The sequence below is a fragment of the Anarrhichthys ocellatus genome, unplaced genomic scaffold (genome assembly GCF_004355925.1).
Source record: "Anarrhichthys ocellatus isolate YVR2014 unplaced genomic scaffold, GSC_Weel_1.0 scaffold116, whole genome shotgun sequence".
NCBI classification, from domain to species: Eukaryota; Metazoa; Chordata; class Actinopteri; order Perciformes; family Anarhichadidae; genus Anarrhichthys; species Anarrhichthys ocellatus.
In genome coordinates, this window is record NW_022280146.1 from 260,933 (window position 1) to 272,889 (window position 11,957).

At 41.7% G+C, this 11,957-nt stretch overlaps 1 protein-coding gene across 1 annotated transcript in view; it reads right to left on the minus strand.

Annotated features, from left to right (window-relative positions):
- Positions 1–4,235: 4,235 nt before the first annotated feature.
- The window catches only part of olfml2a (olfactomedin-like 2A), a 26,212-nt gene continuing 18,490 nt past the window's right edge, over positions 4,236–11,957 (minus strand). The window contains exons 6-8 of the mRNA XM_031876812.1: positions 11,596–11,883; positions 10,656–10,841; positions 4,236–6,821 (exon numbers count right to left, since the gene is read on the minus strand). Of these exons, the coding sequence (XP_031732672.1) occupies positions 6,217–6,821; positions 10,656–10,841; positions 11,596–11,883 (1,079 nt within the window). The 3' untranslated portion in view covers positions 4,236–6,216. The remainder of the gene's footprint in view (positions 6,822–10,655; positions 10,842–11,595; positions 11,884–11,957) is intronic.

Here is an 11,957-nt window from a genome sequence, read left to right on the forward strand (position 1 = left end):
TGGTTGAAGACACTGATGGGATGTTGGTGGGTCGTTGTCACAACAACGTGAGCCACAAGGACATGGTGCTTCTCCATGAAACCCTTGGTTAGGCTCCAGCAGCAGCATGGTGGAGGCTGGCGGTGCCAGGCTGTGAACATGACAGCTCACTCTTTTAATCATCACCTCTATGAATTAATGTGAAAAAATGTGGTTCAAAGTTGTGCAGTCTTGATTCTTCAAAACAGGCCTGCATTAGGTGGATTGTGTTAGGACTGAGTTGTTTTTGTGGAATGGCTTGAACCTAAACCAGCTGTTAGTGTTAAGTGAAGTAAGGCTTTAAGGCCATGCTATAATTGTTGAGTCAGTTCTTCGACAGCTGTAATTTAGAACAGATCAATCCTGTTTCTGATGAGGCGACACCTCAACAGTCCATCAACCCCCAACAGCTGCAAAGTGGTGTTAATATTTGGCCTCACTGGAACTGGCGTCTGGTATTGGGTGGGGCAATGTGACGGATGGCAGGGTTGACTAAGGCTGTAGTCCCTCTGGTGCCGTTCCAGCCGAGGGCAGCTGTTGGGATGGACTATGTGGCTGTGTGGATTGCATTAGGCCTACTGGTGAGTACTGTGTCTCTGAGCCCTGCATTGTTGTTGGCCTAAAAACAAGACCAGGACACCCCAGCCCCTCTCCACGATGCTTTCCCAGTCCGACACATCCCACTTCTCTCTCCCCTCTCATGCTGAGGTCAGAAAAATACATATAAATAGCTTTCTATATATTTGTTCTTTTGTTTCTCCACAATAAGGACAGGAGGTGTTGCGAGTATGAATGTGGTCTGGAAGTACTTTGTAGGTTTTTTTCTCTCGTGAACTCCATGGTTCTGTCTGGGCCTGGCTTGTAAAAGAGTCATCACTGCTGCTTCAGTTCTGTTAGAGAGAGAAGTCCTGGAGGAGTCCGATGATGTGATCACTCACAGATAGTATATAAAGTATATAAAGCAGCACACATTGCTGTCTGCCTGGCCTTTTCTCTTCAGCCACTGACTGCAGAGATAATCTCTCGCCGAACCTCACAGTAGTAGGATTGCCGTTATGACTTTAACGCGGTCATGCTCGGTTTACCCATGCATTTATGTAGCTATTAATTTAATCTTAATTAGATCAAGCCCTATACAATATTCATCTAGTTGCAGTATTTCTATTGTTCCCGTTTGTTGACAGATTTATCATCATAGTGAACAGACGGAGCCCAAAAATAAAAACATAACTTTTATCTACTTTGGAAATACATATCAGATTCCATTTGGTGTTATCTCATATTCACATCAAAGTGAAGCAGGACCAAGATGACTTATGGATGTATTTGGAAGAATACTTCACTTTCATAAATAATCTTTGTTGAGATTCAGTGTTTGGCCTCAATCACATGCAAAAATGTGTGTCTGTTTTGTGGCATCTTTGTCTGCGCCTCTGATACAAAATGTTGATGTGAGGTCCTGACACAACCAGTCCTCCCCCATAATTTCCAAAGGCCTCCATTGTATCTTGTACAATGGCCTTCTTTGGTGTGCTCCTTGGTTGCTAGCCCACACCTCAGGAAAGCCCCTCTGCAAAGAACACAGACAAGCTTAGAGAAAAGCACTTCATAATTGGATTGTTATTGAATATTGGACCCCCAGACTTTATTTTACACGTGAGATTTCATGAAGTTTAGGGAATTGACAGAAGGTTGACCACGCATAGGTTTCCATGCAGCTTTGAAAAGGATGGTGCTGCATGTCTGCTGTCTTTGCTCTGTTCTTACATCCTGTTCAGCCAACTCTTTCTCTTAATTGACTGCTACAGGAAATAGCCCAAAGGGTCACAATTAAAGTCACGTTAATCTCTATATTCTGTTCAGCACTTCTGTACTTCAATGTGAGCAATAATGTGTTTCCAATATGTTATTGAGGCAAGCTCAACATTGTAACATTACAGGATCCTGTTAATCTCTGAAGGAAATAAAGATTATCACACTGAAGTGCTTTACGCATTGTTTTTAACTTTGACAAGGTTTAAGTTGCACATGAAAGTTAATTGTAACATTTTTGTCACCTATTTTTAATGGCTTTTTGCCTTTATTGCCTAGTGATGGTCCAAAAAGAGAAAGAGAGAGAGAGGGAGAGAGAGAGAGGGGACAACATGCATGGATTTGAACCCTTATTCAGCATTTGATTGTTCTTTTACTTTTTTTTCTCTCATGTCACTTCTGGTTGCAAAATGAAAAGATGGTGACAGACATAATGCTGAACTCGATGCTTCAAAACGGCAGGCCAAAGACCAATAGGTCATGTCACAGGGACTACTTCCCCTTCTTATATGGTCCCGACTCAGCACAAAGAAGGGCCAAATCAAGTTCCAAGTCTCAACCTTTGTCTTTTGAGTCCTCAAACAGTCACCAAATGTAATGCCATTGTACATGTTTTAAACAGTGCACCAGTCAGTACATTTACAGAGATAATGAATGTTTTTTTCAATTGGCATTCATTGCTTTCAAATACATTTAAGGAAAATTAAAAGCAAAATGGTCAGGTTTGAATCCCTCAATCTACAAAAGTTGTGGCGCTTTATTTACTTCGCAAATGATCTTTTAGCAGTACAGACACTGACTGCATAAGACAGCATTAACAAGACAAGAGACAGAGGTTTCACTTTTGCCTTTTGGCCATAGACTGTATATAAGAAGTGGAAGTAGTGATCATGATGTCACCCATTGGTTTGTGTGCTGCTGTTTTGAAGCCTTGAGTTTGGCAATTTCGCCGTAGCCATCTCTGATTACAGCCGTCACCATTTTGTTTTTTTCACAACCAATAAACTTAAGTTACCATATTGGGAACGTGGAGGAGTGAGGTAGAGATGCCGGATACAGCTCTGGTACAGCGACCTGTCAATCACAGTAGGCCGCCCTAAAGCATACGGTTATGGTCTGTTTGACTCTAAATGGACCATCATTTACTAAATGAACATCATGCTGTATTGAGGAAGACTTGAAACTAGAGATTGAGACCATAAACTCATGTTTACAATGTTTACTTAGGTAATAAATCAAGAGAGAAGTAGAGTCATTTTCTCATAGACTTCTATACAACCAGAGGAGTCGCCCCCTGGTGGACACTAGAGAGAATGCAGCTTTAAGGCATGAAGCATTGGCTTCACTCGGCAGAACCAGAGGTTGCCGCCTGCTTTCGGCAAGTGATTTACACTTTTAATATCAATAAGCCACAGCTGATATAATCTGCTGTTGGAGACGTTACTCATTTTTACTCAAGACTCTGGCATATTTTTGGCTCGATGTGGCTTTTCTTTATGTTTAATATGAGACTAATACTCAGAGGTCCTGATGAATTGTTGCAGTGCTGGGTGTGTTTGTGTAAATGTGGGTTGATCATGCAACGGAAGCTCCCTTTACGGGGAGAAATGTCCCCAGTATTGCAGAGGCCTGTGAGGGGGTCATTTTTTAAATTTTTTACATTAACCCAATTACTTCTTGACCATGAATGATATGTGGCTCAATAGTGCAGTTTCCGGCTTCACAGTGGCATATAACGTGGGGACAAAGGCTTTACATCCCGGCCACTGTGAGTTTATGATGCTACACGATAAGTATGTGATGGTGAAGAACAAGAGGCCCTGCTGATGTGAACAGGATCATGTTGAGTCCTGATTGAGCAACAGGAGAGCCTTTGTGTTGGCCATGAGGTGCAGGGACTGAAGAAGCATAGGTCATGTGAGTTGTCAGTGTTCATCACCTTGACTAGCAGGGACATCATTGTTCCACTACCACAACATGTCAACATTTCGTGACAGAGTTCATGATTGGACACACCATTAGTGCTGAGCTCATCCAACCTATGGCATTGCCTTGCACTCATTAATGAACCTCATTATGTGGGTGCAAAAAAAGAACACGGTGCACTGAGATCTTCTTAAATGAGGCGCACATGCATGGACCTACCACACCCACTATTCAGCTCTTGATATATTTCAATGTCTCCCTCCAGAATTACATGACTTGGTGCTGAGTTTCAAGATTTAAAAATTCCCAGCCAAGAAATCAGGCAGCCGTGCCCTTATGACCACGACCCAGTGCTGCTCCTTGTACTGTATTTTGGGATTGAGATCAAAAAAGTATGGCGACCTTTACCCCAGAACTAGCTCATGAGAGTTTTGTAATCCAGAAGTCAGAAGATCTGAGTCATCATCCCTTCAACGCGAAGTGGTCAAGGCAAGTCCTGCTATCCCATGGCATTCACAGGCTCACTGCGGATTGGCTTACTGTACGGCTCACAACAGACTTTCATCAAATCATTTTCTTCTCATAGCACAGACACACACACAGTTAGCTTCAAGTGGTGTGTTACATTTTATGACATTATTATTTATGCATAAAGATCTTGCAATTGAACAAATGACTTTATTGCAATCAGCATGCCTTTTTATGAATAGACTTACGAAACACGATAATGTGGTTGTGAATCATTAATGCTGTACAAGACCAGAACAACACTATAAAGTGCTGTAAGAGTTACCTCATGTGTATTAAAGCTTACCATTCCAATTATGTGCCTCATCAGCCCGTTTCACCCCCAACTCGTCAAATATGGCAGTTTGGTCAATGGGCCTACGCGTCAAACAAAGGCGCTCTACGTGGATATAGCCTGCCTAATTATCCACTTATTTTAATCCAAACTATGACGTTTTGTTGCCTTAACCTAAGCAAGTTGTTTCCTGTCTGTATTCTAGTGTATATATGTGACGAGGGGAAATAGAGACATGACGAGCTGAGAGTGAGAACGTGTTGGCCTCACACAGTATTGTAAGTCATTGTCAAAAACAAAAACATTGGTGGTTTATGGTGTCCATTATTGAAGATGGCACAGCTAATGCTACTGTGCACCTTTTGTGTCAACATGTTCAAATACTCAATACTTACAACAAATATAGTGTTTATGCTAATGATATTAACAACATAGAAGTTCAACAAGATGCATGGAAATTAGAAAGAAAAGGTTGTATCATATTGTCAAATTAATTCATGTAAATATATATAAAAAAACTTGTGTACACGGTTTTGTTTTTGGAGTTCATACTATATTTAACAACATCGATGGTAAGGAGACAGGAAGCATCATGAGGCGGAACGATGAAAGCAGATTCGTGATCAAAGTGCTTGGTGATAGGATGGAGTAGATAGGCAACAGCTAATAGTTTAGTTTTACAAACATTTCTCACAAGGAGAACTGCTGTGGAGGCAGAAAACATCTCATTGGTTGAGTTAAATATTGGAGGGTGGAGCCAAATAACACCAGCTATGTAGAAATATTTATAGGTCACTTAAAAGGTAAAAAGGAAAACACAGGGTCAAACATTGATGATGGTTGCTAAATCTAGCCATGGTACATTACCTAAAAGGCCAGCTAGTTAATCAGGTTATCTTAACTTAAAACTCAAAACTTAAAACTAAGTGACAGCGAACGTGGCTGAAGGTAATACTGAAGGTAAATGCACATTTTTTACGCTACACTACAGCTAGAAAACTGAAGTCGCAGCGGATCAGCATCAGGTGTTTCATTAATGCTTCTCTGTCACTGGCTCATTCATCAGTTCCTTATCAGCTGACTTAAAACGTCTATCACATTCATGCAGATTATTACGGCCGTGCCATTATTATGACACTTTTCACTATTAAAGCCGAATCACACCTGTAAGTGGCATATCAAATCATGTATTAGAGTCGTTCGTTAGGAGTAGTTCTGACATGTTACTTCAATACATCACTCAGGTGCCCAAATGTACATTAAAGAGTTATTGGATACAAAATCCACCGTTATGTGTTAGCAGGATCTGCCTATTTTAAACTATCCTTGTACAGCTATCTGTCTGTGTGCTGACATGTCATCAATGAACATACAAAGTAGTCTCTATGCTTTTCTAAGACCTGCCCGATGAGCTTTCACTCAACCTGTGAGATTGCTTTCACTGATGGTTGTCCATTCTATTGATGTATTGTAGAGTCACATCTCGAGGCATGATGAATGTTTGGTACACTGTGAGGTCAGGTGTTTGAATAGCGTGCATTCGTAGTGGAAGGCTTGTGTAGGTTCATCCTTTCCCCTGAGTCCAATATGGCTGCATCTCTTTATTGAGGTGTCACACTGGCAGGCCTACAGTGAGCTGCAGCACAAACTAGCTGAGCTCACTGGTCGACAAAGTTGACCTGATAAGTGAGCTGATGGCCATTGTCCCAGGCATACAAAACCTTCTCCTTGGGGTTGTAGTCAATCTGGGTGGTGAAGGAGTACTCATTGGTGAAGGGCAAGCGTGGGATGGCTTCAGTGTTGGTGTGGGTGTCGTAAGCAAAGTTCACCTCACCTTCCTTTTGGTTGTACACATTGACGGCATACAAGACACCACAGATGATGAAGCAGTTTCCGTAGGAGTTCCGCTTGAGACCTGTCCTCCAAGTTGTTTCCTTTTTCAACGACAGGTCTCCAGGATCCAGTTTACTGATGACGATCACCTCCTGCTGGTTGTAGTCATAGTCCGTGGAAGGGTAGATCACCCACAGGCCGCTTTCGTCCACTGCAAAGTCAATGTCCGAGTGGCCCCTCCATTTCCAGGGGGTGGTGTCCTCGTAAACCACGTCATGCAGCAGTGTCCAGGCCGCCACATATCGCATCCTCAGATCATACTTGATGATGTTCTTGGTGAAGGCTCTGTTGTAGTAGAAAGCTCCATTATAAACCACGTGGCCTGTGCCTATCCAGTTGTAAGGCAGTTTGAAGAGGTTGCTCCATCGTCCTATAAACAGGAATATTACATTAGCTTTACTTATCTATTGTTATTTACCAATCAACACATTCTGTTGCACAAAACAGACCACTGCTTCACAAGTGATGCAACTGCTCATGTGGAAGTGTCTGTGATCAGCAGTGGCCACAACATTGTTGTATTCACCTTATTCTGCCTACTTTTAACAGAGTGCAGCAGGAACGAGTCATAAAACTTAAAACTCGGAAATAAGTTCTTATTTTTGCACTTCTGGTTCCCTCGTTTCTAAGTCAATGTTTTTTTTAAAAATGGGTTTTAGGTTAGATACCTGAAATAAGGTCTGTGGTTAACACGAGATTCAGATGTCTAAATACCTCACTCCAGAGTTTTGAAGCTTTTATGTGTCTTAAAAAAGGCGGCTGCTAACTGGTTGCTTAATGAGACGACTAAACGTCATCATGCTAAAGACTAGTTTATTAGTTTAGCTTATTTATTTTGCACAATTTAAACAATAAAATAAACAAACATAACAGAGATAAATAAATATCACAGTGCAGGAAAAGGCAAAAAGCCAACTGGGCTTATTTGAAGCCTCCATCTATATAATATTAAAATTGTACAATATTACAGAGAACATAAAATGAATATGCATAAGATATGACTACGTAAAATATTATTGACTAGTCCGCCTTCAGCTTAGTTGTGGTGGTTAATGCTAGCTTTTTTATGCCTAATTACAATTGCCAATCACAAAGGTGGTCATCAATTGTGAAGATCTTGCTGAACAATATGTTTCAGTACCATACAGGTTTATTTTCTGCAATAATCCAAAATTCAACAGAAAAATCACATTGGCTTCTTGTTGAGGAACCAGGGCGATGTTAGCTTCTGGCTTACAGCACGCTATAGTTCCCCTTTTCCCGCCTTTGTCATCTCACTGTCATGTCAACTTCTGGTACCTAGCTAGTCGAGTAGTCAGAATATTTCCAAGTCAAACTCAGCTTTATTGTCTTCAGGTTTACCGTCTGCAGACATATCTTCAACTGCTCCTCATCTCTGGGAGGTGGATGTAGGTTGTAAAATGCCCCACAACACTCCAACCTCCTCACTTTCTTTTATTTCTTAACACTGTTGTTGTGATTGCTCCCTCCTCTTTATCCGATTATTACGGCACCCCTAACTGAACATGATATTATTATACTTGACATTGTAGATTTAAGATCGTCTTTGGAAAGCTAGCTCCTCTCAGTCAGAAGTGGATTGATATATCGAACGCGATGGAGTCACTCTTGTTGTCGTGAAAAATGAGGTAAATGGGTCTATTAATAAATCCTGTACTGCTGCATCATGCTCATCCACAGTTGTTTTCATGCATGTAGCTTGCTATTTGTGTAGAAAGATGATGTCTCTTTTTTTAATCCTACCTGCAATGCCAACCTTTATGTCTTATACTATTGTACTGTGTTTATTGGTGTGCACCAATCACAAAGCCAAGTTCCTTGTATGTGTAACGTACTTGCCAATAAACTGTTTCTGATTCTGAAAGCTCTGATTGGTCGGCCGTTTGTCTAACTGTGGGATACAGCCATCAATGCGGACAACACAAGAATAATTTGAATAATTGAACACATCGATATGCGATGTGATTTAGAGGACTGGAACCAAGCCATGACATAACAACTTACTTCAGACATGACACTCTTAAGTCTGGACCTGACACTTAAAGGAAAAAACAATGAAGATTTTGGTTTTGACCAGATCGCTTCATGTGAGAGTGACACAGTTTATTCATAGTACAAACTGTACTATAGGTGTCATTTTCTAATCACATCCTATCTGCTATCCTAACCTTCCAACCTCAGGAAGTCTGATTTAGATAATGATAATAAATGGAAAGCCCAGTGAAGGACAAAAACAACGTGCAGTAGAACCCCCCCACCCCCACCCCCATCCATAAGGCCAACCCACACTCTTAATCCCTCTCCACTGTGCCCAGTTCAAAGGAAAGGCCAGAGCACATGTCAGGGAACAGCAGGCATCGCCTCCACTCCAAATACCTAGTCAACCGCACACAGCTGTGAGCTCACCGGACTGCAGGACGCCTTGCATGTAAGTGCATTTAGAGAGCCCATTGTCCAAACACATCTAGATCAACAAGCCAAGTCCTACGAGGGCAGATCATCTTAACTCTCCCAGAGAGTGTAATCCAATTCCTCAGTTGATTTAGATGTGGAAGAAGTTGATTTTCCCACCCACCGGAGCCATGAAACAACTAAGATCTACATTCCAGAGATCTCCTCAGTCTCACAGAGCTCACTGGACAATCAACATGAATCTATGTCATCATGTTGAAAAGCACAGCTATATATTCTAACAAGGTGATAGTCTTTTTAGATCAATGTGTTGGGACGATAATGATGTTTAAATTAGATGATGAAAAAGATGTAAAAGTCAAGATATGTGTCAGTCTGTAAAGACTGAATAAGAAACACTAATATAGTTGCTAACCCACCAAAAACCACAAAATGTGTTTAAATGATCATATTGGAATATTCAAAATATTCAATATTATATTCAATACAAAGATATTGGTGTTAAACAACTTATATTGCTTCAACTATTATTATGGCATTTCAAACCTTAACTTCTTAGCCCTACATCGTAGGATAGCTAAACCAGAGCTAGATTCATGTCGTGTCACTTTATCTTTATTATAACAGGCTTTCAGTAAGTCTCCAGTTTAGGACAGATGTAGTTATGTTTGATTGGACAGCACATGTTCCATTACTTAGCCATGGCCTAAGGGTGTTGTTCAAAGTGAATTAGATGGGGTTACAAATAGTGTTTGAGTTTGTTCAGTATTATGAGTACAAATGAATCTACACAGTTTTGTGAGCAAGCAAAACAGAGTCAGTTAGAGGGGCCACATTTTCCTTTAGCTGTCCCACCAGGTCTCTGTAAAGGATAGTAGATAGGATGTGAATGTAGACCGCAAATGCCCATGCAACCTGGCTCCTTATGGCTACTTTAATGAGGAAAGGTTAATATGCGCTTCAGACTATAAAGGTTCATGGTTGTGCGCTGAGGGGCTACAGCGTAGCTAGGTGCATACGTGGGTACTCTGCTCCTCCTCTGCTTCTCTAGTCTCAGGATGCAATGCTCTTGTATTTAAAAACATTTGTGTTGTGCTAAAACCCTGGTTTTACAAATGAGAAAGAGTCCGGACTGATGCCTTATGCTGTGTCTCAAGCAGGATCCACTGAATAAAGCGATTCCACCCAACCGAGTTTATACTTGGCCGTGGCAGGCTGTGATTGGGACCTTCAGGCCTACATCATTGAGCATGCTCAGCAACCTCCTCTAGTACCAATCCAGCCGATGAACTCGAGTTGGTACTAATGCTATATGTATACTGCTCGATCTCAATAAATACCTACAGTATATAGCTCACACATATTACTACTGATAGTAATATGGCAAACTGCAGCAATTAACGTCTGGCAGAATTAAAAAATGAATGAGTTACCGAAGGCTCTGTCATATCAAGGCTATACAACCTCACAAAAGTCTGTGTGCGGTGGCCCGAGAACTACATACCATGTGTCCAGTTCCTGGTGTCCAGGAACTGGACACATGGTATGTAACCTCTGATCCTCCTTTGACTGAAAAGGTGAAGGGCCAAAAGCAGACAGGTATGACTTGAATCTGGCTGTGATAACCATAGACTGAAAAGCCGGTTTAGAACGCAGAGTCAAAACCTAAGACTTATCTGTGGTGGAAGTCCTGTTAATCCCTGGGATCAAACACAAATATGGATTATGGTGGGCAAATGGGGCATTGTAAAAAGACCTATTTTAAGCACACCTTGCTTGAAGTTGTCCAGGTTGCGGAACTCCACCAAGTTGTTGCCATAGTAATAGTTAGTGACATAGATCTTGGAGTCTTTAGCCAGGGGATCCTTCATCCAGGCTCCCTCGTTGCGCCCATAGCTGTGCTGCTTCTCTGGCTGGTCAATGGATGCTAGAGTCCCTTCACAGTTTAGGATCTTCCCTGGAAGAAACAAGCAGAACATTCAACATGAACGCATGGGAGAGAATTACTTGCATTACCATGGGCCTAAATTGATTTCACGCTCATATATTTCTTGGCAGAGTGATCCTACAGGCTTTTCTGCTGCTGAATGGCCCTCTGTCACTGCAGTCACAGCCTGCAACACAATACTGAGCTTCGGCTACAGCCACACTACTACGTTTGTGTTTAATACGCATATCTTGTGCTACGTTTACGACTAGCGTCCACACTCTCTCCAGTGCGACAGGGACGTTAGCCACCCTGCAGAGCTACGAGTGTGAGAGCAGACAACAGCAAAACCGAGGAAACGTGTGAGAAATGTGGGTTGATCAAATTTCTTGATCCGTAACCTAGTAAAACTTTGATTGGAAAGTGTTGATTTTTAAAGTAAATGAATGTGTATCTGAGAGGGATAGAGCAAGACCTGCAGCGACCTGCAATTCAGAAAATGTGTCAGTTTGAGTGCGTGTGTGGAGGACGCTTCATTATCAAGCACAACCTTTTGTTATTAAAGAGTACAATAATACTCTGTTGTATTTTCTGTAAATAGGCAACCAATCTACTTCCTGTTAACAGTGTACGTGAAACGTCATGTGATATCCATTTTCAGGCATGTTGGTATGGACAAAAGAATCATTTTCAAAGGATCGTTTTTGTTTTAAAACCCCATTTTAAAAGGAAAACGTATTAGTGTGGATGTAGCCTTAATCACAGAGGGGCATTTAGCACATACCTGCTCTGTGAAGAGTGGGCCGACTGTTGTTGTTGGAGTTGTCCAGCATCAGCAAAATGGTCGGAGCTGGTCTATCAGATTCTGGTGTATTTTGTGTAGTGGGAGTGGATAGTGTAGTAGTGGTGCTAGTTGAGATGGCTGTGGTCGTGGTGGTGGTAGTGGTGGGAACAGCAGTGGTGGTTGTGGGTTCAGCCACGGTGGCCTCCATGGTTTCCAGGACCATTTCAGCTCCTCCATCCTCTGACTGGTTTTCCGTGATGTGATGGACTGTGTACGTTCTGACATGGTCTGGGGGGGGGGGGGGGGGGGGGGGGGACCAAAAAAAATTATCTGTTTTTTTTATTCAAAAAAAAAAAAAATGT